Source organism: Oreochromis aureus, linkage group 7 (genome assembly GCF_013358895.1).
Source record: "Oreochromis aureus strain Israel breed Guangdong linkage group 7, ZZ_aureus, whole genome shotgun sequence".
NCBI lineage: Eukaryota > Metazoa > Chordata > Actinopteri > Cichliformes > Cichlidae > Oreochromis > Oreochromis aureus.
The window spans coordinates 64,216,811-64,241,917 of NC_052948.1; the positions used below are offsets into that span (position 1 = coordinate 64,216,811).

The window sequence follows — 25,107 nt, forward strand, 5'->3', positions numbered from 1 at the left end:
AGGTTGAGTAGAGAGAGTTGGAGGTTGAGACTGAGAGGGTCCAAGGTGCTCAAACAGGCAGACACGAGTCAGTGGTCGAAGTGAGTGGACATAAGTCGGCTTATTCAAAGGTAAGGCACTACCTGTTGAATTATTTCCAAACAGTGCTGAATTGGTTCTGACAAAATTGAAAGTCTACTCACTGAAAATTACTGGTAAAGGTCTGTTTTGATTTTGGTGAAAATCTCATGAGAATTGAAGTTGAAGTAATGATAATGTAAGGTTAAGTGACAGTACTGATTAAAGGAAATGCAGTTGGACTGCTAAGGAAAGAGAATTTAAAGTAGTTGGACTACTGAATTTAGGAAATAGGTCATTTGAAATCTGTATATGGTCATACAGTTATAATTGAATATAAAGCTGGGCTTGGACATCAATATAGTCGGTTTTGTGGTTTCACAGGATGTCTTTAAAACACGATTAAATTTCTGTAGGACGGAACTGTGGGAAGTTCTAGGAAGTGCATCGCCCAGAGGTAACGCTTGCCGGAGTCGGGGACACTTAGACTCCGTCCTCTATGAGGATAGTCAGTTGGTCACTGTGGAGCTTGGGGCACTCCAGAATAACTAGTGGTTGGACCACTTTGCCGTTTGGAACGGTTTATGCACTTTTTGGGCAGTAAAGCTTGGAGCTTGGGCGTTGGATGCTTTTAAATTTACTTAGGATATTTAGGGATTAGAGCAGATACAGTTTGGAACTGAGACTGTCATTGATGATCAAAAACTTGGAGTTTGTCCCTTGGAGGGTTAATTCAAATTTTGTCTAAATTATGTAGGTTGTGCAATTTAAGGCCTTGTAAATATTATTTAATTTATCAGACGTCTCTGTGTTATAATTTCTATGTTTGTATATACGCTCTGTCTGCCACGGGCACTGCAGCAGGCTGGTTATTTTGAGAGTGTGTCTGTGTCTATGTAAATGAGATGCCTGTGACTTATTTAGAGTGACATTTCCTGTTTACTAATGAGTGGCTAATGACTGACTGCAGAGCCTGGGTTAAGGACGACTTCAATCTGTGTTTTAAGGAAGAAATGCAGTTTATGTTTATTATATTTGTGTGACTGTTGTTGATTATGATAAGTATTTCATGATAACTGTAGAATATGAGTATGGGGTTTGCTTGACACGTGTCTGTACTAGGTAAAACTGTGTAAGACTGATAGGAAGTTTATAGAGACTGCTACACATGGCTGATGCCTGTATTTAAGACGCTGGTTTTGTTTATTACAAGACTGTAAGTAAAGTTTTATTTCTTGCCATGACTGTATGAATTTTTGCTGGGTTTTGAGATAGGATACATAAACTGTTGATACTTAAGACCGTTATCTGGGTTCTAAGAACTGAAATTGAATTTGAGATAATTTAATTAAAAAGATGTCTGTGTTTATGTGTGTTTTGGGGTGTCAAGTAAGATGTTTTAGGATTTTTAGATGGGTTCTGTTTCAGTTTGAGATAATATATACAGTTACATTTTCTGTGTGTGTGTTGTTGAGTGACAACATGCGCAGTTTAAATTGGGCGCTGTTCCTTCCTCTTTTAGTTTCAAAACACAAAGGCTGTTAGATTAAAAATTACTGTGAGTAACGGTTTGACTTTTGACTAGGGAAATAATATGCTTACTTTTGGGTCTATGAAGATATTTGACCTTGACTGATGTTATGAGAGGTTGAGTTTATTTTTCTGTTTAAAAACACATAAGTATATGCACTTAGTACACCCACTCAAGAAATGATTGTGTGACTGATGCTACAAAACTGACCTAAAGAATGGTGATGTGTGGAGAAGTCTTAGTTGTCCTGATGTGTGAAAGAGCGCTATTAAAATGTGTGTGAGTGAAATGAAGGCATATTGCTTTTAGATAAAGATTTAGTAGAATTACTGATTATTTGTAGACTGTGAAATTAAAAGGAAGTCTCTGCAGAAGCTGTAGAAACAGGAAACCGTGTGTGTGTCTGCGACAGGAAATGCATGCCCATAAAAGGGAAGCTCACGGTGACAAGTGTGCACCCAGAGTAGAGAGAGAGATTTAACTCTGGGCAGATGAAGCAAATCGAGGTTTTAAGATAAAAAATGAATATAATACTAATTGTATGCTTTAGTGTGCCAATACAGGTGGAATTCTCTCAACATTGAACCTTGAGTAACCGGCAGAAAGTATAGAGGAACAATTGGGAAAAACAGGCCACTTTTTGGCTGAAAATCTACAGCTTCACCTGTCACTTTGTCCCTAAACTGAGAAGAAGTTCAAAGGACAGTCAATCGCCTGATGAAGACCGACAGAACATCGCGGACTCGAATACAGCAGGCAAACGACAGTACCACTGATCCATTAACACTGATGACGACTGACGACCAGCAGCAGCATGTAAGAAAAGCAACATGTACTGTGAAAATACAGGCTGGGCAGTTGAACAGTGGGATAAAGAATTGTGGAAGAGCACTGGACATTGAGTGTGATATTTGCCATGCTTGAAGTAATCTTGGAAGAGAAGACTGAAAAGCCGGACGGGAACTTAACGTCGAAGAAGAATACGGAAAGACCAAAACAGAGAGGAAACAGACTGTGTTTGCTGGAGCTTTGAAGCCCGAACAGGACACTATGAGAAAGGGATAGGGTCCAGTCTCAGGTGAAGCTGGACGAGTTGGACTGCGAGAATATAGGATATAATTGGATTGAAAGTTGAAAGCCTGAACTCATGACTGTTTAGGGATGTCCACCACAGCATAACAAAGAGGTAAACACTAGAAAAGGTGAGAATAATGAAAGAAATAATTGTCATTACCTTAAGGAATAGAAAACACACATACAAATTGTTACATGTGAGATTATTTTTGAAATGAATTAGAAGTGAGATAGTTTGAATCTAAAGCTCAGTGGTGAAATGCATAAATTAAATATGAATATATAGGATGCAATGAAGAAGCAGTTTACACTCAATTAACATAAAATGCAAGGAAGAACACGCTTACATGCATGGCATAATTGGTGTTTCTGATCAGAGATAGAGAAATGGGTTATTTAGGCACTTGTGATAATAATGAAAATGTCTTAGTTTTGTTATTTTCAGGAGTAAAGCAGAACCGGACAAATTCTCCACAGCAGCAGTCGGAAGAAAATTATAGGTTAACATCAATGGATATGTTAAGGCAAGTTTCTGGTTGAATTGTTCACAGAATGATGTGTCCAGGAACCTGAAAAGTAGCCCTAACTCCTGGCTGAAGACCAGGAGTGCTTTTATTTAAGGTGGGAGATCAAAAGTTTGGGCTAGTAATTCGGGAAAGAAAAACTGACTGCTTAACTGGAGAATTGGGAAGGAGTCTGGGAGACTGCGAAGCCATAGATGCAAAATACCACACACAAACAGAAAATGCATTAACCTTACAAAGACAAGCTCATGAAGCTTGTCTAATCAAAGCTTAATGCATAGAGACATTGATTAAAAACCTGGCTAAGAACACAAGCATATGCAATGAAGATCAGCTTGCTGGTTGTATGAGTGAGAGAATGGTGTGAATGTTTAATAAAATAAATGGAAATTAACAGAAGAAAAGTGATTAAAGCAGTTTTATAAGAGTGAGTTAGGAGTGCTTTTGCACTGATTGATAAAAGTAAGTGATTAGTATAGAAAGAAAATGAAAATAATTCAATAAGGTGTTAAGGTTTCAACATGTATTTCTGTTGAAGGTGCAGATTTGGACAAGAAATTTATAATTTAGTGTTGACACATTGTTATAACGTGTTTATATTTTAGGCTGAATCTAAGTATGGTGAAGTGTCTAAGGGGACATGGTTGTGTGTAAAACAGTTGTGCAGTTTGGACAAGGTTTTCAGTGCGTTGAATGGGTGAAATTTAAGATGGTTTAAGATTTTTGGGGCTGTTGTTTTCATTTTAATAGAGGGAGTTTTGATAAACATGGACATGTCTAAAAGGGCCCATAGTTTTTATAACAGTGCACTTAGAAAAAACCTGTCAGGTGATTTTGTTTTGTACTTTGATGAGCTAACAATCAGCTCTCTTTTTTCTCATTTTTGCTCTAAGCAGGCCTGGAAGAGAGTGAACTGACGGCGCGGACAAATTACCAAGTAAGGATTGCAGCGAGTCAATCCAGTCAAAAGTATAGAGAACTATTTTCCTAAAAAGGAAAACGAAATAAAACAAAAGATTGAGCTCATTTTGCTGATGTGGAGCATCTGATGACGTGCGCAGAAGGCTGCAGTATCAGCAAAAAATATCATGTGTGAATGCATGTGAGTGAATGCGAGTGATCGGACCAAGAGGGGAAATAAATAAAAGGTTGACAAACAGGAGGAGTGGAAGACTTAATTCTGGGGATGTTGATGTTTGTTTTGAGAAAATTATTTACTGGGGTTGGATTATGTTATTACATTATAGAATGCCAAATGCTAAAAGGGAAACATTGTTTGAGGTAACTCAAGTTACCATTAACTGAGGTAACACATGATTAATAACTGTTCTGTTTAAGTTTATTTTGTGTTATAACACAGGTTGGATCATAAGTGGGGAAATTGAGTATGAAATGTGAAGTTCTGGTTAACACACAGGTTTTTGTTTCTAGGACGTTCCAAGGATGCAGGCTGTGGATGGAGCCAAGAAAAGATTTGACATGATGATTAATTTGATTTCATTCCTTAAAAACAGGTTTGAAGGTCCGGAGCATGTAGACTTAATATGATATGACTAACCTTTTCTTTTAATGCCCTAACCTGAGTGAAGGATTTTGAGTTTGTAACACATGAGATGTGTCACAAAAAGGGGGGAGTTACAGGATTTAAGGTTTAATTTGAAAGGGGTTTTAGGATTACTTGATGATGTTTAGGTTTTTTGATAATTTAGGTATGGTAAAACTGAGGCAGAAAGTGTTATTTTCAGGTTATTTTTGATTTCTAGAATAAGAGGTTATAATTTAGGCGTGCACATACAGATATGTCAAAGGAAAATTGTATATATGTTATTAGCTACATGAAATGTGTCTACGTGACTTTTACCTAATAACTTATGTGATGATAAAGTTGTTTACCGACTAGCAGCTTGCTCTCTTCTTGAACATACAGACTTAGAAAAGGGGAACTTAAGCTCTGAGTTATGAGAATAACTCTGGTATTTTTGTAAGTAGACAGGAAACACGTCGAGACCGCCGTATAGGGCAAATGTGTTAGAGCTTGTAATTAAATGTGGGCTTGAAAAGAGGAAGCAAATTTGGTACAGGACGTGCTTGAGATGATCAGATGAGAGAAGGGGAAGGTCAGGAATAGTTTAAACTAAGATTGAGAAATTAAATTGGGTGAAAGGGGGTGTAGCAAGTAGATTCAGGGCAGCTCACAGCCTGGTAAAACGCAAGGTGCCATCACACAGCTTAAGTTATTTGTTTGATTTATTTTATGACAAAATAATAAGGAAACATTGAAAACATACAACCTGTTGAGGAGACAGATAGGGTTGGGGAATTGAAAGGGTTGGTTTGTTTAGCATAATGCACTACAAAGTATACAAAGTTTATATAACATGATGCAAACACACGAATCAGAGACACGTAATGAGAAAACTGATTAGAATGTTCCTTACAACTACATGTTTATTGTATGCAATGATATTAACTATGGCTGTGTTGTTTATTGTCTATATTTTGCAGGGCACTCCGAACCACTTGTCTGAACACGGAGGCCAGTCCAGCCCAGCACTTCCTGAGACTGTAGTTGCTAAAACAGGATCGGTAAAAAAGACAAAAGCGCGAGGGGTCAGGTAAAGGTGATGAGTGTCTCAGCAGGAATAAGGGCATAGGGTTGAATTATGGTAAAGGGTCTACCAGCTCATTCACATTTGATTTGTGTGACGTCATTAAGTGTACAGGAGCTAGTAGTAGCTGGAGAGCGTATGATGTACGGGTCTGCAATCACCCCATGATATGCTTAGGGTAAATTTAGTTGATGCAAAGTCTAAGCCGCCGCAGAAAGCTTAATCACCATTCTGACTGATCAGATGGTAACTTCGGGAACAGTAGCTCAAAAGGAACAGGAACCAAAAGGAGAGTACTTCTGACAACAGATTACTTTAGACTGAAGCTTAAAGAGTTGATAAAAGCGCGCCACGGGTTTCAAGGACAGTAACCTCTGGCTTGATTGGGTGGCTCAAGATGCTAGAGAACAACATGTATCTGACTGTGTTGTCTGTGCTTCAGCTAGGTCACGGTTGTTTACAGAGCCCGCACCATTGCATTAGAGGATGAGTGGGGCTATGATTGTATGTTACAGTTAACTAGAAGTGAAGTGACTACTGGCAACTGTACTTTGTTGTCCAGACTTTTCCTGCCATTTCAAAGCATACAGCAGTGGGACCATTTATGCTAAAATAAGATAATTACATGTTTCAAGTTTTCTACAGATAATGAAAAGTACAAGGTGGGAGAGATCGACCCAACTAGGTGTGCTGTCACACTCACAGGACGAACCACCAACAATGTAAGCGACCCTACCACGGTAATTGGAACATGGGCAAGAAGTGGGCTCTACTAATACTGTGGGAAGATATTCGTGTTCCTATGGGAAGCGTGAGGGACATGTGCGATGGTGCGATTGGGAGCTCCGATCATGCTTATTGGAAACCAGGTAAAGGCTATTCCACAACATAACACGTGAACTTTAGCTGCCATACGTAAGAGATACATTTTGGCCAAAGAGGGACCCAGACTACCCATGCATATGATCCTCGTTTGAACTCGCCGACCTGGATAGACTCCATAGGAGTGCCCAGGGAGTTCTAATGAGTGCAAGCTGGTAAGTCAGGTAGTTGCAGGATTGAGAGTATATTTCTTTGCGTAATGCCTAAGAAAAATGTTGGCCGCATTATGTTCATTACAACCTGCTGAGACTCTCTAACCAAACCAGGGACGCCATGATGGGGTTCGCAGAACAATTAGGTCCGAGTTCACTGACGGAGAGCAAAATCGAATTATCTAAAACCATGCATGAGCACTCAGGTATCGAAAATCTGCTGGCGCCCTGGATGACATCTGTGTTTGGACAATGGAAAGGTGTGGCTAAGTAAACTTGGCAAGTGTCAGTGATGTTTTCTTTGACTGTATTTTTGGGAATATTGGTCATCGCTAGTTGTGGTATCATTCCTTGTGTCAGAGGATGGTTGGTAAAGATAATGGCGAGGGTTGCGAACCCTGCCTGGGTTGAGGGAAATTCTTTATTCCTATTATATAATCTGCATTATTATGATTGCATTAAGAACATGTTTTACAGCATTGTTTACCAGTAATATTGTCTACAGGGTTCATATTGCATTGAATAGGGTTGTCATCACATTCATTCTATTCACAGGTTTAGTTCATTTTATACACATTGCATAACTGTGCTTGTTTAGAGTTGATGTTCCGTCCAAGAGGGTTTTAAGCTTCACTGGTGAGAGTGTCCAGGTGATACATGTTGAGGGAAGATGAGAACATAGCAGGTTAATTGCATGCATGCTTACAATACACATAAATCTAGTAGCAGGCCTGAGCGAAGGCCCAAGTGTCTTCTACGTCTTATTTGAGACCCGCGCCAATTCAGTTTACTTAGTGATTGATGACGAGGGTCCATTCCACTAGATTTCCACTAGAGAGGGACCCAGGAAAGGAGCAGAGACCACTTAAGCATGAAGTGTTTTCAAGTGGGAGCTGGCGTTTTATTACTGGACCACCTAGATGACGTGAGGTTATTGTCTGGTTTGCTGAGTCAGGGGGGACGGCTAGAGAGGGTCAGAGCGAAGGCAGTAGACCTGGGAATGGTGGTTTCGGGGCCCATGATGCCATTAATGGATCTAGAGGTGACAGAGTGGGTCAGGAGTGACGTCTCTGGAAGAGACGTCAAGAGAGGGAATTGTAGAATTATAGGAATTATTTTAGGGTTACTGTTCATAACCATCATCTTTATCATTGCATTAATTATCATTTCATCCAAGCATTTATTGAAGTTGTTGGCATTATGTTATAATTTGTATTACAGGGGTTATCATAATCTAATATTAACATGTTTATTACAGGTGCAGTTACAACCACTTAAATTGTTGAGTTAAATCTATAATCTTAAAAGCTTATAGGCTGAGTATATTGTTACAGTAAAATAGTAGCTGAGCAAAGGCCTGAATGTATTCAGCTTCTTGTTGCATTTGAGTTTGCTTAGTTACAGGTGACGGAAGGATGTCCAGTCCATGGTGACCTCAAAGGCCTTAGGTCATCACCATATTCGGAAGAGTATGCCACAAGGAGGAACCTCTATGTTGCATTTAATTCTTAAAATACATGAATGTTCTGTACATGCAAATTATGTGCTTGTAAACGCAAGAAGGGGCGTTACAATACCCTGATGTTATAAAAGCAATCTAGAGTGTATTTTGGGTAGAGATGTACAACTGTTTTGCAGTTTGCACCTCTCCACGCTGCGTGTATTCATTAAAATCAATTGTTTGATTGACCTCTTCTGGACCATCATTGTTTTACTCTCATCCTCAATTTCGAACCCATAACACTGGCGTGCAGCTGCAGCAGGTCCAGAGCTTTGGCCTCGCTGGACGGCTTCACCGACGGACTCGACCTGGAGGGCTTCTCGCTGTCCTCGCCCGCCCCCACCTTCCCGCCATATGAGGAGGCGTAGTAACTGGCTGGCAGGTACGAGCCTGGAGAGACAAACGTAAAAAACAACATAGTTCGGCGGACGGTTCGACATGATGACGTGGCGACAGCTTGAGGCAGTGAAGTTTCAGGCAGCAGCTCTAAAGGTACAGTACGCCATTTTTCAGGTCATTTAATGGAAAAACAACTAAAAGTGGTGATTAGTGTGTAACTGTGTTCTCCAACAAACTTAGGAATTCTCACAAACTCAGAATGAATCCACTAAAAATACAAAGGAGCTCCGTGTTACCCCCACCAGCTTTGAACAAAATTTTGGTCAGCAGCTCACTGCTGAGGGACATTTCAGACACTGAGATTCACCCTATAGCTGTCAGCGATCATGCTCCTGTATCTTTAGCACTAATGCACAAGAATAATACTACGCCAAGTAAAAACTGGAGATTTAATACATCACTGCTTAAAGATGAAGACTTTATTAAATATTTTAAAAAGAGTGGACTTCATATTTAGACTTTAATGACACTCCGGAACATCAGCTTCTGTTCTATGGGAAGCAGGAAAGCTGTGATGAGAGGTAAAATAATTTCTTTCTCATCACATAAAAGAAAAAAGAAAACAAAAATATTCAGGAATTAGAAAAAACCATCAAATCACTAGAAGAAGCCTACGCGTCCCACCAAGATCAGGAAACATTGAACAAAATACGCAAAACAAAACTAGAATTAAATGAGATAACTGAAAAAAACCCCAAAATTCTTAGTACAAAGGCTACGCTTACAAAATTATGAACATATTTATAAATCCGGTTAATTTCTAGCAAACCAGCTAAAAATAAAGAAAGAAAGAACAACTATATGTGCTGTTCAAGATTCATCTGGGAACACAATAACAACATTTTTAGGGATTTCTATAAAACGTTGTATTCACCACAAATAAACCCATCTAAAAAGGAAATTGATCAGTTTTTAGACAACATAACTCTCCCAAAATTATTAGACTCTCAAGCAATGGCGCTGGATTCGCCACTGACATCAGGTGAACTCCAGGAAGCCCTGATAAGTATGCCCAATAATAAGGCTCCAGGTCCAGATGGCTTTCCTGCAGAATTCTACAAAGAATTCTGGACGATTCTAGCACCAGTTTTTTACAGAATGTTGTTGGAAATCAAAGAAAATGGCAGACTTCCATCAAATATGAATTCTGCAAACATTAATCTCCTGCTAAAACCAGGCAAAGACCCTGTATATCCCTCAAGCTATCGTCCAATATCCCTTATAAATGTAGACCTTAAAATAATCTGCAAAGCTCTCTCGAAGAGACTAGAGAAAATAACCCCCCTCTTTATTCATCCTGACCAAACTGGTTTCATAAAAGGTAGGCACTCATCAACAAATACACGTAGATTACTTAATTTGATAGACTACTCATACAGAAAAAACATCGAAACTACAATATTTTCTTTAGATGCAGAAAAAACGTTTGACAGAGTTAACTGGAAATTTCTATTTGCAACTTTACACAAATTTGGTTTTGGATCTTCTTTCATCAACTGGTTAAAAATATTATATAATTCCCCAACAGCTTGTGTCAGAACAAATGACCAGACATCCTCCAGCTTCTGTCTCCTGAGGGGCACCAGGCAGGGATGCCCACTCTCCCCTTCACTGTTTGCAATTTTTATTGAACCACTAGCAGCAGCAATTAGACAGAATTCAGTAATTAAGGGCATAAAATGCAAGAACGTGGAACATAAAATCAGTCTTTATGCGGATGATGTGTTACTTTTTCTCCAAAACTCACAAACCAATATCTCTGGGGTGATTGAATTGATAAACTCTTTTGCAAGAATATCAGATTACTCAATTAACTGGTCAAAATCTACAGTCCTTCCGATTAATTGCTCCTTCCATAATTCCTCTTCTACTCCACTGCAATCGGGAAATATAAAATATTTAGGTATTAATGTTTCTCCCAAGCTTGCAGATCTAACTAAATTAAACCATATCCCACTTTTAAAGAAAGTAGAAGGTGATCTGGCTAGGTGGAAATGTCTAGACCTACCTAGACCCGGTTCTTAGAGTACACTTGGGGAGTGTGATTGTGTGTACAGTGTCTCTTTATGTCTGTCTCCACGTTGGTTGAGTGTGGAGTAATTGGTTATGAGAGCATGAGGGTGGGAATGGATGTTTGTATTTGTGTGTGCCTGTATGTCTGTGTCTATATGTCAGGTTGAGTATCAGACGCCACCTCTCTGGGGACATCTCAGGCCCTCCAAGGTTTGGAGGCCTATCTCCCCCCACCACTTCCCCTGCCGGTGGCGGACGCCCTCAGACATCGGTGCGTTGGTGGTTCTTTGTGTCCGGGGATGGGCATCCAGGTACACACCGGTTCACTCCTTGGTGGCTGCTTGCCGGGGCCTGGAGCCTGGGGCTCGCTCGGGCCACTTCGGGGGTGGGGTGCCCTCAGCCTCTCGGCCTGGGGCTCGGTCACTCAGGCACAGCTGGCTGCCGGCGGAGCTCACGGGCACGTCACTGCAACCCCCCCTGGCTTCTGCTCCGCGGTTGCTGAGTGACCCCTCATCTGGGACTCTCCTCAGCTCTTTCTGGGATAGTGGCGCGGCTGCCCCTCTGTTGGTCTTCCTTGGTCTCTTGTGTTCTGGGGGCCTCTGGATGTCTGGAGTTTTGATCTCCTCAATACCTGCTTCATACCCTGGAGGACGGGGCAGTGGCCCCCCCACACCCTCTAGCAGATCATTACATGAAGGAACCTTTTAAATACAAGCGTGTCCATGCTCACAGGTGTACACACGGGTGCTCACACACACAAACTACACCCTTTTTGGCTCCTACCTCAAAGCACACTGCGCTGTCAATCTTACGTGCTGCACAATAATGTTTAATATTTAGTATTTACTGTCATATTCCCATATATCATTGTGATGTTGTTTATTCTATTACTGTCGTTTTCTTCTGCTTGTTTTCTTTTTTCTTTCTCAACAGGTGATCCAGGTGATCGATATATGTATTTTTTGTCTGCTTATTCTGTTGGTTTTTGTTTTTGCCCTTTTTCCCGTCCCTCTTCTCAGCTGTTTTTCTTTCCCTCTTTCTTTCTCCCCTTTCTTTCCTCCAGTCAAGTCTGTCCCGTATTCAGCAAGTGAAAATAAAATAAACAATAAAAGGTGAATCAAATAGACCATTACGGCAAGGCTGGGATGGTCCATTTGGTAAAGTAAATCCGTTGGGCATCTTTCTTCGCCTTTAGACAATAATTCTGATGGCAAAAGAGCCAAACGGGACAGGCGCAAAAAAAAAAAGAAAGAAAATTGGTGGTTTATAGAGGAAGTTGCACGTTGAAGTGCGGCTTCCTGAAGTCTTATCACCGTGAACAGCTGGCAGGTTTGGTACCGGCGAGCCTAAACAGAAACCAAAACCAACAGCTGGCACTTGTCCCTCGGAAACCACAAAGAAACGTGGCTTTTTACATTTCGGTCAAACCAAAACACTCGCGCTCCTCGCTGGTTTTCACTCTCCAGCCCTCGGCGCCCTCGCGCTCTCTTTGGTGCAACGTGCACCTGCTTTATGTCATGTGTGAGTTTCTCACCTGTGTAATTTTGCATCATGACCGAGGACATACCTCTGTACCCGGGGTGGCTTGGCTCGTAGCCCTGGCTGTAGGCGTACAGTCCGTGCATGCAGGGCACGTAGACCTGATGCTGGGCCAGCGGCGAGGGGAATTGCATGTGAGGCGGACGAGTCTCCTTCCCGCCCCCACGGAGCTTCTTGGGGGGCAGCTGTGTCCTGCCCTCCGTCGCTTCCCTCACCGCCTCGTCTTTCTGGACGCTCTCCTTGGGCCGTGACCTCTCTTCCGTCACCTTCCTCTCCCGCTCCTCCTTCCACCTGTCGTCCTCCTGCGGTTTCGCAGCCTCCGAGTATTTGCTGGCGGGCTCTGGAGAGAGTGGGCAGTACCGACGCCTTCTGCTTCCACTCTTCTTTCACGGAAGCCTCGCGCTCTTTGCTCTCCGCCTTCTTGCCATGTGGTGATGTCGCTGCTCCTCATACTGTTGACGGTAGGCGGGGTTAGAGGCCAAGAGGTGGGCGTGGTAGGCCTGCTTGTGGGAGTAGGGAGGGACGTAGTACTAGTTGTAATAGAGCGGCTGGATTTACATGTTGGAGCGCTGCTGGATGACTGATGGCTGCGGAGGCCCTGGCTCCACCTTTCTCTCCTCCTGAGGCTCCTCCTTCAGTTTTCCCTTCTCTCCCACCTCCAGCTCCTCCTCTTTTTTTCACTTTCACTTGTGCTATCTCACCATGAGGTGGTGCTGCAGGCGCTGGTCCCGGGCTGGGGTTGGCATAGGTGGGGGAGTAGTAGGCGTCGTAGCTGAGGTAGTACGGCGAATCTTTATTGGATGCCTGAGGGGGAAACAGTGCCTTCTTGGCACCCTCACGAGGTCCCTGGTCAGGCTCTGGCTTGACCTTTACCCCCTCTGCCTTACCCTTGCCATCCTCCCCAGCATCAGAGATGTCAGAGTAGGCGGGGCTACCGGTCTTGACTGACGTGTTGTCGTCTCTGTTCTGGTTCATGTGGAGCGTGGGCGCCAGGACAGCCTCCATCCTGCTGGCCATGCCTATAAATGGCCTGTATTTATATAGCGCCTTAACAGTCCCTAAGGACCCCAAAGCGCTTTACATATCCAGTCATCCACCCATTCACACATACATTCACACACTGGTGATGGCAAGCTACATTGTAGCCACAGCCACCCTGGGGCGCACTGACAGAGGCGAGGCTGCCGAACACTGGCGCCACTGGGCCCTCTGACCACCACCAGTAGGCAACGGGTGAAGTGTCTTGCCCAAGGACACAACCAAATTTCCCCTGCAAAAATATTCACCTGCAAAAATTCACCTGCAAAAAATTCAACTGCAAAAATTCACCTGCAAAAAATTCACCATCAAATATTCACCTGCAAAAAATTCACCTGCAAAAATTCACCTGCAAAAAATTCAACTACAAAAATTCACCTGCAAAAAATTCACCATCAAATATTCACCTGCAAAAAATTCACCTGCAAAAATTCACCTCCAAAAATTCAACTGCAAAAGTGATGAACTTAAATGACCCAAGCCAGAGCAATCAGCACTAGATCGAGTCGAGCGGCTCTCAGCCAATTAAATTACGCTGTTTGATCACATGACACCGTTAGCCAGCAGTGTGTCTCCTGAAAAGAGAGCTGTTTAGAGGTGAGTGATTAAGTTTTTCTCCTAAATAGAGATCATTACAGAACGCCTAGTCCTACTTAAAATCCCATTCATTTTTATTTTATTTTATCATCTACTCGAACTGAGGAAAACGTTTGACTAACTCAAAGAAAATTTCCGCGCCTCCCCTGCCTGTCTGCAGAGGCAGTTTTGAATTTAGGAGCGGCAAGATGGCAGCGGCAAACCCTGGCGGTTCTCCGGTAAGTGTATTGTGTTCTATCTTCAAGTTTGTCTTTTGAAACGTTAATTTTATTTAAATCAGTTGGTCACGTATAAAGTACACAGACGGGGTCTTTGCTCAACTCGTCTGAGGCGTGTCTCACTAAGCGCTACATGCTAGCATCCTGCTAACCGAGCTAACCTTTACATGCTGTGCTCTACAAAATAGGATACTCGGTACAAAACCATACTCCGCAGATATTGATAGATAGACGAACACTGCAAATATAATGTGGGAAACGAGAACGGCATTTGGTGAAGGGATAAAATACACCATGAATAAAGCCATAGAGTGAATGGCTGCCATGGTTGCAGAACGGCTTGATTTAATGACTAGAATGGGGAAGCGTGAGGTGAAGTGAACCAAAGCCACAAAACACGGTCAGACAAGGCGGGAATAGGGCAGTGATCTGTCCGTCAGTATGAAGTTGGTGTGTGCTTTGGTGAACAAAAACTCGAGACCGGTAGCAGGAAGATGGGAGACTCGTGTTTCACTGGAATAGTGGTGAATTAAAACATCCTTTGTTGGGGAAATTTAGGTGTAAATGCAGCCATACAGGCGAGACAGAGGCAGACCAGGAAGTGCAGAAAGCAAGGCAAACATTAGAAATATTAAAACGCAAATATAGGATTAATATAACATACAATTAGGGAAAATTTAAGGAGCACAATGTAAATTATATTGTAAAGTCATTAAAACAGCACAACCTGATTAAAAGGAACATGTAATTGGGTAGGATGATGAAAATAATAATAATATTATTAAAAACATGTGTACAATATGGGCATGTATACTTGTACCCAGAATTTAACAACTATAAAGTTGTAGCATGCCAGTACCTTACCCCATCCATTATATCCACACTTTCAGAAAAGGATATGGTCAATATCTTTACAAATACTATCTAAACTTAAACAGATAGCATAAGTTAAATGGGATATTCCTTCTGCTTCTCGTATACACCCTCAGGGTTTGTGGTCAGCCAGCGGTTGATATGAAAATTAGTCCTGTAAAATAATCTTTCGGTTTATGAATCTGTTTACGTGGATTTCTCAATCCGTTTCCACTGTTAGCAAAAGTTGTTCATGCAGTTTTGGCATGCTGCTCTCCAAGACTACAAGCTGCGTTAAAGTTGGAAGTAACTGGCCGATGTTCCACTCTTGAAGATCAGCTGTGCCCATTTGTTGCACATTGTGGGAATGGAGAAGTTGAGGCCCTTGCAGGCTACCCACAAATTCCCCAAACTGAGCGACCCATTAAGAAATTCATGCTCACTGTTTCATAAACAAAAGAGATTAAATTTGACAATATCAAATTTAAATTTCTGACCTTTTCATAAATGAAACACACCGCCAGGTAATCTGTTTTCATTTTTTTTCATCCATTCAGAGTATTCCTTGGGAACACTAAACTCAAAAATCAGTTCCAGCTTTCTTCAGTAAGGTTTGGTTTGGCTTTGTTCTCAAAAACATTTAAATAAAAAAGATAAAATAGGGGAAAAAAAAGCTTTTTCTCTTGCGAGCTCAATTTTTAAATAAACTGTGCTATTAAAACAAAAGATGTAAGAAAAGAATAAATAAAATCCTAACCAGAAAATCAAAATACTACAACAAATGGCATGAATTACAAAATAAACTTTTTTTGAAAGAACCATAAGGAAATATGATAAAATAAACTTTAGAATCTTATAGCCTAAGAATATTCAGTTAACGTAACTAACATTGTGTTTTTAACTCACTTTTTGTTGGTGATTTAAAAATTACAAAAATAATTCTACCTTTTCCTCTTTCTTAGGATCTTCTCCTACATCATATTCTTCAGAGACTGCGTTCACGTTTAGAACATTGTCTTGAACACCTTCCCCTGGATCTGGACTTTTTAGATTTCATTCGCACCCAGGAACTAGTTTTTCTACAAGCTTTGTCCGGTCAAGTTGAGGTTTGCCCTGTCCTCTTAGATGCATCATGTAGTTTACATACTCTGATAAACAGAGAAAAGGATAAAATGACTCTACATAGTGCTGTCATTCAGTTTGAGTGGGGACCTACTGGGCGACTAAGAATGGCTCTTTCCCCCTATCATCTTAACAGCCTTCTGGAACTGAACTTGTCCATCCCAGCCATTGCTAAAATTTTGGGAATGTCCAGAAGCACAGTATTCCGACGCATGAATGAGTTCAATCTTTCAGTCAAAGCACTCTATAGCAGCCTGTCAGATGAAGAGTTGGACCAATGCATTACAGACATAAAATCCAGGCAGCCTCACGCTGGATACCGGATGGTGAAAGCACTTCTTCAGGCCAGAGGACACAGAATCCAGTACCAAAGGGTTCGAAGTTCTATGCACCGTGTTGACACAGCTGGTGTTGTGTCAAGGATGGTTTCCTTGGGATGCATTGCTCGACGTGTTTATTCCGTCCCAGGACCACAGTCTCTAATGCATATTGACACAAACCATAAACTGATACGGTAAATTATTTGATCTTTTGAAGTGAACGATATTCCTGAGAATTTTTTCAGCTGCAAATGTTCATAACTGTATTTTGTTATCTTACTCATTACTATATTTGCATCTGGACGGACATAAATTACATCTTGCATTGCTTACATTGAAACACTTCAAAGTGATAATTCAAAAAAAGATAAAAAATATTTTGTTTTCCCCATTCAGCTATAACATTGTGATCTTTGGAGGTATTGATGGCTTTTCTTGTAAGGTAAGTTTAGTTTAGTAAGTAAATCAAATGCAGTATTTACATGGAAGTTGCTCATTGTTCTTTTTCCTCTAAAGATTATGTATCTCGGTGCTGCTTCCAACAATCTGGCATCAACAACACTGGCATTCTTCCAAAAATCAGTCGAGAAGTTTGGTTTTCCTCTCAGGTAATAAGTGATGCATTTTATTCTGTGTTAGGTCTTTTCTTACATACCTTTGTAAGACTACCTGTGGATATTTCATTAAAAGTTGTTTAAGATGATTCTAACTTCCCTCAAAATAAATAAATATATATATCTATATCTATATATATAGATATAGATATATATATATTAAAAAACAAACAAAAAAAAACACCCAGCACGCCCCTGCAGGTGGTTTATCATTCAAGCTCGGGTCCTCTACCAGAGGCCTGGGAGCTTGAGGGTCCTGCGCAGTATCTTAGCTGTTCCCAGGACTGCGCTCTTCTGGACAGAGATCTCCGATGTTGTTCCCGGGATCTGCTGGAGCCACTCGCCTAGCTTGGGAGTCACCGCACCTAGTGCTCCGATTACCACGGGGACCACCGTTACCTTCACCCTCCAGATCCTCTCGAGCTCTTCTCTGAGCCCTTGGTATTTCTCCAGCTTCTCGTGTTCCTTCTTCCTGATATTGCTGTCATTCGGAACCGCTACATCGATCACTACAGCCGTCTTCTTCTGTTTGTCTACCACCACTATGTCCGGTTGGTTAGCCACCACCATTTTGTCCGTCTGCATCTGGAAGTCCCACAGGATCTTAGCTCGGTCATTCTCCATCACCCTTGGGGCATCTCCCATTTTGACCTTGGGACTTCCAGGTTATACTCGGCACAGATGTTCCTGTACACTGTGCCGGCCACTTGGTTATGGCATTCCATGTATGCCTTGCCTGCTAGCATCTTGCACCCTGCTGTTATGTGCTGGATTGTCTCTGGGGCATCTTTACACAGCCTGCACCTGGGGTCTTGCCTGGTGTGATAGACCCCAGCCTCTATGGATCTTGTACTCAGAGCTTGTTCTTGTGCTGCCATGATTAGTGCCTCTGTGCTGTCTTTCAGTCCAGCTTTGTCCAGCCACTGGTAGGATTTCTGGATATCAGCCACCTCCTCTATCTGCCGGTGGTACATACCATGCAGGGGCCTGTCCTTCCATGATGGTTCCTCGCCTTCCTCCTCTTTCTTGGGTTTCTGCTGCCTGAGGTATTCACTGAGCACGCTGTCAGTTGGGGCCATCTTCGTGATGTATTCGTGGATGTTTCTTGTCTCATCCTGGACTGTGGTGCTAACACTCACCAGTCCCCGGCCCCCTTCCTTCCGCTTAGCGTACAGTAGGGCTGGGTATCGTCACTGATTTCTAGAATCGATTCGTTTCCGATTCACAAGGTCCCGAATCGATTCGATCCACGATTCGATTTAATTCGATTCGATCCGATTCGATTCGATCCGATTCGATTAAATTCAATTTGAATCTGGGAAATTTTGACAGTCAGAAATATTATAATTCAGATCAGTACATTTACATATTTTTGTATCTATAAAAAGGAAGCTGACACACGCAAGACTTTATCAAAGGTGTGAGCGTCACAGCAGATGCCTTTGTGTCAAAGTAGCTGAAGATAAAACACAGAAAACCATGAAGGTGGTTTTCCTGGCCTGGGATTTTATAAAAATATTCTGCAGTACATCAAAAACGAAAGAAAACCATTAATCAACATATGAACGTTACCTCTGACGTTACAGTGGTTTTATTAGAGACACGGTTAAGCGTTTTGCATTTTGCATAATTTTAAAAAGTTTAAATTTGTTCAGTATTGAACGGCAGAAATTAGGTTTTCTTTTCGGAAGTATGTAAAACGAAAAAAAAAAAAAACCAGTGGCCGACAGCGCTGTAAACAACAGTAGACTTGTGCGTAACAAGCGAGCGAATAATGCAGAAAACAGATTTTTAGACGGGAAACTGTTCTTGAAGTACAGAGAGAGAGAGAGAGAGAGAGCTGTGCATGAAGTGTGATTTTATCATGGTGGAAGCAAAACAGTAAAAGTCAGAGTGATTTCATGACGATGTTTATGTGAAGCGTAGTTTGGATCTTCTTTTGCTGCTGGTTCAGTCAATATTGTTTGGAGAGAGATAAAACTAAGCTTTAGAATCAGCGCAAAAAGGACGTGAACACAAAGCGCGGACCCGCCGAAACATCAGAATCAGCGAGCTGTCGGCTTTCAGCCCCGACCGTGTCCGTGCAGTTGTTGTGCCAAAAGTGATTGTCTGCCAGAAAGTGATTGCCGTCCGCGGGGAGCGCGCGCGCAGCCGCTTAAAGCTGCAGCGCCCGTCGGGTGAGAAAGGCGACATCTCACTGATTCTGATCCGCGGGTCCGCGCTGTGTGTTTACGTCCTTGTGCAGAATCCCTGTACCTGCTCTCATTTACTGTTTTGGCTGTTTGGTGGTTGTTGAAATTTTGTGAGGTTTCACCTGAGATTCTGGCGTTTCGGGCAAAATAAATTTATATTAAAAAATCGATTCAGGATTTTAATGAATCGATTTCACGTTATCCAAGCCAGAATCGATTTTAATCGATGAATCGATTATTAAAACCCACCCCTAGCGTACAGCCTCAGGGTGCTGGACTTGGGGTGAAACCCTCCATGCATGGTAAGGAGCTTTCTTGTCTTTATGTCAGTGGCTTCTATCTCCTCCTTTGGCCAGCCTATTACCCCAGCAGGGTACCTGATCACGGGCAGGGCGTAGGTGTTGATGGCCCGGATCTTGTTCTTACCGTCCAGCTGACTCCTCAGGACTTGCCTGACCCTCTGCAGGTACTTGGTGGTTGCAGCTTTCCTAGCGGCCTCTTCATGGTTCCCATTCGCTTGCGGGATCCCCAGGTACTTGTAACTGTCCTCTATATCTGCAATGTTGCCTTCTGGTAGTTCAATCCCCTCAGTTCTGACTACCTTCCCTCTCTTTGTTACCATCCGACTACACTTCTCCAGTCCGAACGACATTCCAATGTCATTGCTGTATATCCTGGTAGTGTGTATCAGTGAATCGAGTGTTGTACGCCACATCCCCATTGAGTTCCTGATGAAGGCTCTTAGGGTCCTGTTGATCTTGTACAGTTCTAGGCATTCCAGTATCCAGCTGTGGGGCATTCTTGTACTCAATCCAGGCTGTGCACAGGTTGGTCAGTCTGGTCTTACAGTCTCGGCTGACTCTTCTGTCTGCCAGTAGCTGGTGTTTTGCGCCTCTGGTATTCTTGCCAATCCCTTTCTGTGCCCCGCTCATGTATTGACCCATGTGCCTGTTCATCTTAGCCGATATGATGCCTGACAGGAGCTTCCATGTAGTACTGAGGCAGGTTATTGGTCGGTAGTTGGATGGGACCGGTCCCTTCTTGGGGTCCTTGGGGATCAGGATGGTTACCGGACCCTGTTCAGGGAGGTCGCTATGGTCTGCCCTCAGATCCACTAGCCACTGAGCATTGCCGTTATGGGTTGCGTCCTTCTCCCATATGCTCTTCCAGTATTGCTCCGTCTCCAGCCTTGGTGGTGCTGTTCTGCTATTGTTCCTCTGCCACTGAGAGTACACCTTTGCTGGTTCTGTGGAGAACAGCTGGTTTATTCTCCTGCCTTCGATCTCTCTGGTGTACCTCCTCAAGCGGCTGGCCAAGGCTGTGAGTCTTTGCTTGGCAGTTTCCAAGGCCTCAGGTATGGACAGCTTGCTGTATTTCTTATGCACCTTCTTTGTCGCGCCTTTCTGCAACTCCGTTAGTTGGCTAACCTCCCTCCGTGCTACTTTGATCTTGCCCTCTAGCCTCCTTCTCCATGGAGGGTACTGCCCCTTGTGGCTGTTCAACTTGTAGACAAGCATCTCACTGATCACTGCTGCCGTAGTGTAGATCAGCTTGTTAGTGTCGGTAATCGTGGTTGTAGGTATCATCCGTAGTGCTGCATTAACATCATTTAGCAGACCTTCTTTAAATTTTTGTAATACTTATGATAATAACTCACTTAATTTATTCTGTCACCATAAATGCCTGGTGGCATTGTTTTGATTGATGTAGGATTGACTGAGATTGCTAATCAAGCACGTTTGAAACATAATAGCCTCTACCTGGAATTAGATTGGCCAGAGTTATCCTCAAGTTTTGGATATAATGTCTAAGCATAAAGTGGAGCATTTTGATTTAATAAACTGTAAAAAGGTGAGCTGTGAAGACTAAGGACAAGTGGAGTTCACAAGTTTTCTATCTAAGAAATCCCAGAAAATTGCATGGTCTCATTGCCCAGCAGTTGTTCCCAGGACATATGGACTCAACCTCAACAATCCCTTACACTGAGCAGCATGAAGCGACAGTGCAGAGGAAAAGCAGAACCCGGCTCAGTACCAGCAGCCATCTGGGTTTGGAGGAGAGAGACAGAGACACAGAACTACCAAAAGTATTTTTTATGTGATTGACTGTTGTTGTAATTCAAGCCCTGAGTGTAGAGCAGGTAAGATATAAAGTGCATCGTAAATTTCATGCTCATGCAGAATGTTTAGTTTACGACTTTTTCACCTGGTCATTTCTTGCTGAACGGATGGTCTTTCAGGGTTGACCGAGCTGGTACCCTGGCCACCTTGACTCTGTTCTCTGCAAGATGTTGCAAAAAACAAAATCATATAGAGACAATATATATATATATATATATATATATATATCAATTTAGTTACATGTAGCATTAAGTCATAAGTCTTGCTAAAGTAAACCTTGTATTCTGATTCATCACAGCAGCAGTTCGGTTGGATGATGTCAGCAACTGCAGCAAGTGTCTTGCTGACTGAATAATTTCATCTTGCATAATCTGAAACAAACACATACAGACAGAAAAAATTTATAAATTAATGTTTGATAAAATCTAAGAATTAATCATTTATTAGATACCAATATGAATATGTCTACCATAAAACTTGTGTGGAGCGAAGTTACATTCAATCAAGATGGTCTCTCAATGTCTTTGATGGAGATGTAATAATTGGCTTGTTTGTCATTGCGCATTTCTTTACCCTCAAAGTCTTATTTTTAACTTATGCTATCTGTTTAAGTTTAGATAGTATTTGTAAAGATATTGACCATATCCTTTTCTGAAAGTGTGGATATAATGGATGGGGTAAGGTACTGGCATGCTACAACTTTATAGTTGTTAAATTCTGGGTACAAGTATACATGCCCATATTGTACATGTTTTTTAATAATATTATTATTATTTTCATCATCCTACCCAATTACATGTTCCTTTTAATCAGGTTGTGCTGTTTTAATGACTTTACAATATAATTTACATTGTGCTCCTTAAATTTTCCCTAATTGTATGTTATATTAATCCTATATTTGCGTTTTAATATTTCTAATGTTTGCCTTGCTTTCTGCACTTCCTGGTCTGCCTCTGTCTCGCCTGTATGGATGCATTTACACCTAAATTTCCCCAACAAAGGATGTTTTAATTCACCACTATTCCAGTGAAACACGAGTCTCCCATCTTCCTGCTACCGGTCTCGAGTTTTTGTTCACCAAAGCACACACCAACTTCATACTGACGGACAGATCACTGCCCTATTCCCGCCTTGTCTGACCGTGTTTTGTGGCTTTGGTTCACTTCACCTCACTCTTCCCCATTCTAGTCATTAAATCAGGCCGTTCTGCAACCATAGCAGCCATTCACTTTATGGTTTTATTCATGGTGTATTTTATCCCTTCACCAAATGCCGTTCTTGTTTCCCACATTATATTTGCAGTGTTCGTCTATCTATCAATATCTGCGGAGTATGGTTTTGTACCGAGTATCCTATTTTGTAGAGCACAGCATGTAAAGGTTAGCTCGGTTAGCAGGATGCTAGCATGTAGCGCTTAGTGAGACACGCCTCAGACGAGTTGAGCAAAGACCCCGTCTGTGTACTTTATACGTGACCAACTGATTTAAATAAAATTAACGTTTCAAAAGACAAACTTGAAGATAGAACACAATACACCGCCAGGGTTTGCCGCTGCCATCTTGCCGCTCCTAAATTCAAAACTGCCTCTGCAGACAGGCAGGGGAGGCGCGGAAATTTTCTTTGAGTTAGTCAAACGTTTTCCTCAGTTCGAGTAGATGATAAAATAAAATAAAAATGAATGGGATTTTAAGTAGGACTAGGCGTTCTGTAATGATCTCTATTTAGGAGAAAAACTTAATCACTCACCTCTAAACAGCTCTCTTTTCAGGAGACACACTGCTGGCTAACGGTGTCATGTGATCAAACAGCGTAATTTAATTGGCTGAGAGCTGCTCGACTCGATCTAGTGCTGATTGCTCTGGCTTGGGTCATTTAAGTTCATCACTTTTGCAGTTGAATTTTTGGAGGTGAATTTTTGCAGGTGAATTTTTTGCAGGTGAATATTTGATGGTGAATTTTTTGCAGGTGAATTTTTGCAGTTGAATTTTTTGCAGGTGAATTTTTGCAGGGGAAATTTGGAGGATAAAAATTCAATGTTAGAAATTCAATGTCTAAAAATAGTTGGATTCTGATGATACTATATTTCTTCCATAGTTTGTGGAGGTAAAATACATCTACACATGACTCTGTTTAGGCTCAGCCATTGTTGTGAGTGCGCACGCCAGGGGCAGTGTTGCCAACTTAGCGACTTTGTCACTATATTTAGCGAGTTTTCAGAGCCACTTTGCGACTTTTTTTCTAAAAAGCGACCTGCGACAAATCTGGTGACTTTTTCTGGTGTTACTGGAGACTTATTTATGACAACTTTTTGACGTGAATGCGTGTATCACTCTTCTCAACAAGCAGCGGGTGCTGCTGTGGGCACCTCACCCGTGCCAAAGTGCTCATGGGCGGAGGATAGTCCTCCCCCAGCTGCTATCAGGACAGGAGATGTTCACCCCTATGCGTCCAAACTGCAAATGAATCGCGCATGAGCGAAGCCGCTGCTCCCGCACTGACTGTAACGCAGTCAGTTCTTCTTTTACTGTTATGCTGTTTTGTGGATCACAAGGTTTAAAAATACTTACACACACACACAAAGTAACTCCCCCAGAGTGCCTATTTCGGGTCACTTTTGCCGGTCCAAGCCCAGATGAAGGAGTAGGGATGGAATTGTGAGATAAAAAAAACCAATAATCGCTAAAAGAAATGTAAGTTGTAGTTCTAGATCAATTCTAAATGCATGGACGTTTTTTTTACTCACTTTATGTCTCTTCTTTTTTTCTCTCCTACAACGTGGAGAAATTAGGCGATGGCATCATTTAGCGACTTCTAGAGACTTTAAGGATAGCCAATACCAATTTTCCTAACTGAGGAGTTGGCAACACTGGCCAGGGGCTGCAACACATTTATACAGCCGTATTTCACATATGACTATGAAAGGCGTAAGAGGAAGTAGTTCCTTCCAATTTAGACAATCCGAATGATATAGTTTCTTTCCACTGTGTTCCTGTTAATAAAAAACTGCAATTTACCCTAAAGTACTAAAATATCGATATTTTAATATGAGAATCGATTCTAGAACATAAATTACTGGTATCGGAAGGATCCCCACACCATTACTATCCAATCAGAGAACAGACGGGTTTGGCTGTCGGAGGGGCGCTTTTTTGAACTGAAGGTCCTTGAAGGGTAATACAGTTTGAAGCTGGAGGATCTCTATATAAATATCCGATAGAAGCTAGGTCCCCAAACTTTCAGTAGCTGTTGAAAGGGTAAAGTTGTGATAAATCAGTGGTTAGAAATACCATTATTACTTTAGGATTAGTTTAACACAAAGTCAGGGCTGACCCGGGAACATTGCTGTGAGTCACAGTGCGCAGCATAAAGGTCCTTTCACATCGGCTGCAGCATGTTTTGCTAATGCTAACTAAAAGCCAAGGATCCAGAATTTGTTGCGCTGGCTGCTGAGCTCTGTGGGTTTTTGCGGCAGCTCTACCTGTACTAGATGCACCTGCACCTTTCTATCTCTGACTTTATGTCCTCTACAAGAGTTTGTTTTTTTTCTTCAAATGTATTGCTAATTCATAACAAAGAAAGCTTTGTAACTATCCCCACTGGTGAAGACTATCCGGTCTTTAAGTCTGACGTCACTAGCCGTGTCTGGGCTTAAACTCCGCCGCAGGTCCCAAAGTCAAACGATCACTGTGGCATCACTGAGAGTTGAAAAACTCTCTAAAGTCTTTCATCTGTAATAAAATGATCAGTGTTCTG

General features: G+C 41.9%; 1 protein-coding gene across 1 annotated transcript; it reads left to right on the forward strand.

Moving 5' to 3' along the window:
• The first annotated feature begins 13,872 nt into the window (after positions 1-13,872).
• On the forward strand, positions 13,873-21,364 carry LOC120441003. The gene is made up of 5 exons (XM_039614585.1): positions 13,873-14,134; positions 15,949-16,622; positions 16,825-16,870; positions 16,945-17,036; positions 21,174-21,364. The coding sequence occupies exons 1-5, from the start codon at positions 14,105-14,107 to the stop codon at positions 21,337-21,339; spliced, it is 1,008 nt and encodes a 335-aa protein (XP_039470519.1). The 5' UTR covers positions 13,873-14,104; the 3' UTR covers positions 21,340-21,364.
• The last annotated feature ends 3,743 nt before the right edge of the window (positions 21,365-25,107 follow it).

What these genes read in the sequence shown, in the direction of transcription:
- LOC120441003 (XM_039614585.1), top strand. Translation starts at nt 14,105, where the DNA reads ATGGCAGCGGCAAACCCTGGCGGTTCTCCG. An exon ending in TTGATGGCTTTTCTTGTAAG is followed by an intron (nt 16,871 to 16,944) that starts GTAAGTTTAGTT and finishes TTTCCTCTAAAG; the next exon opens with ATTATGTATCTCGGTGCTGC. An exon ending in AAGTTTGGTTTTCCTCTCAG is followed by an intron (nt 17,037 to 21,173) that starts GTAATAAGTGAT and finishes ATTGCCCAGCAG; the next exon opens with TTGTTCCCAGGACATATGGA.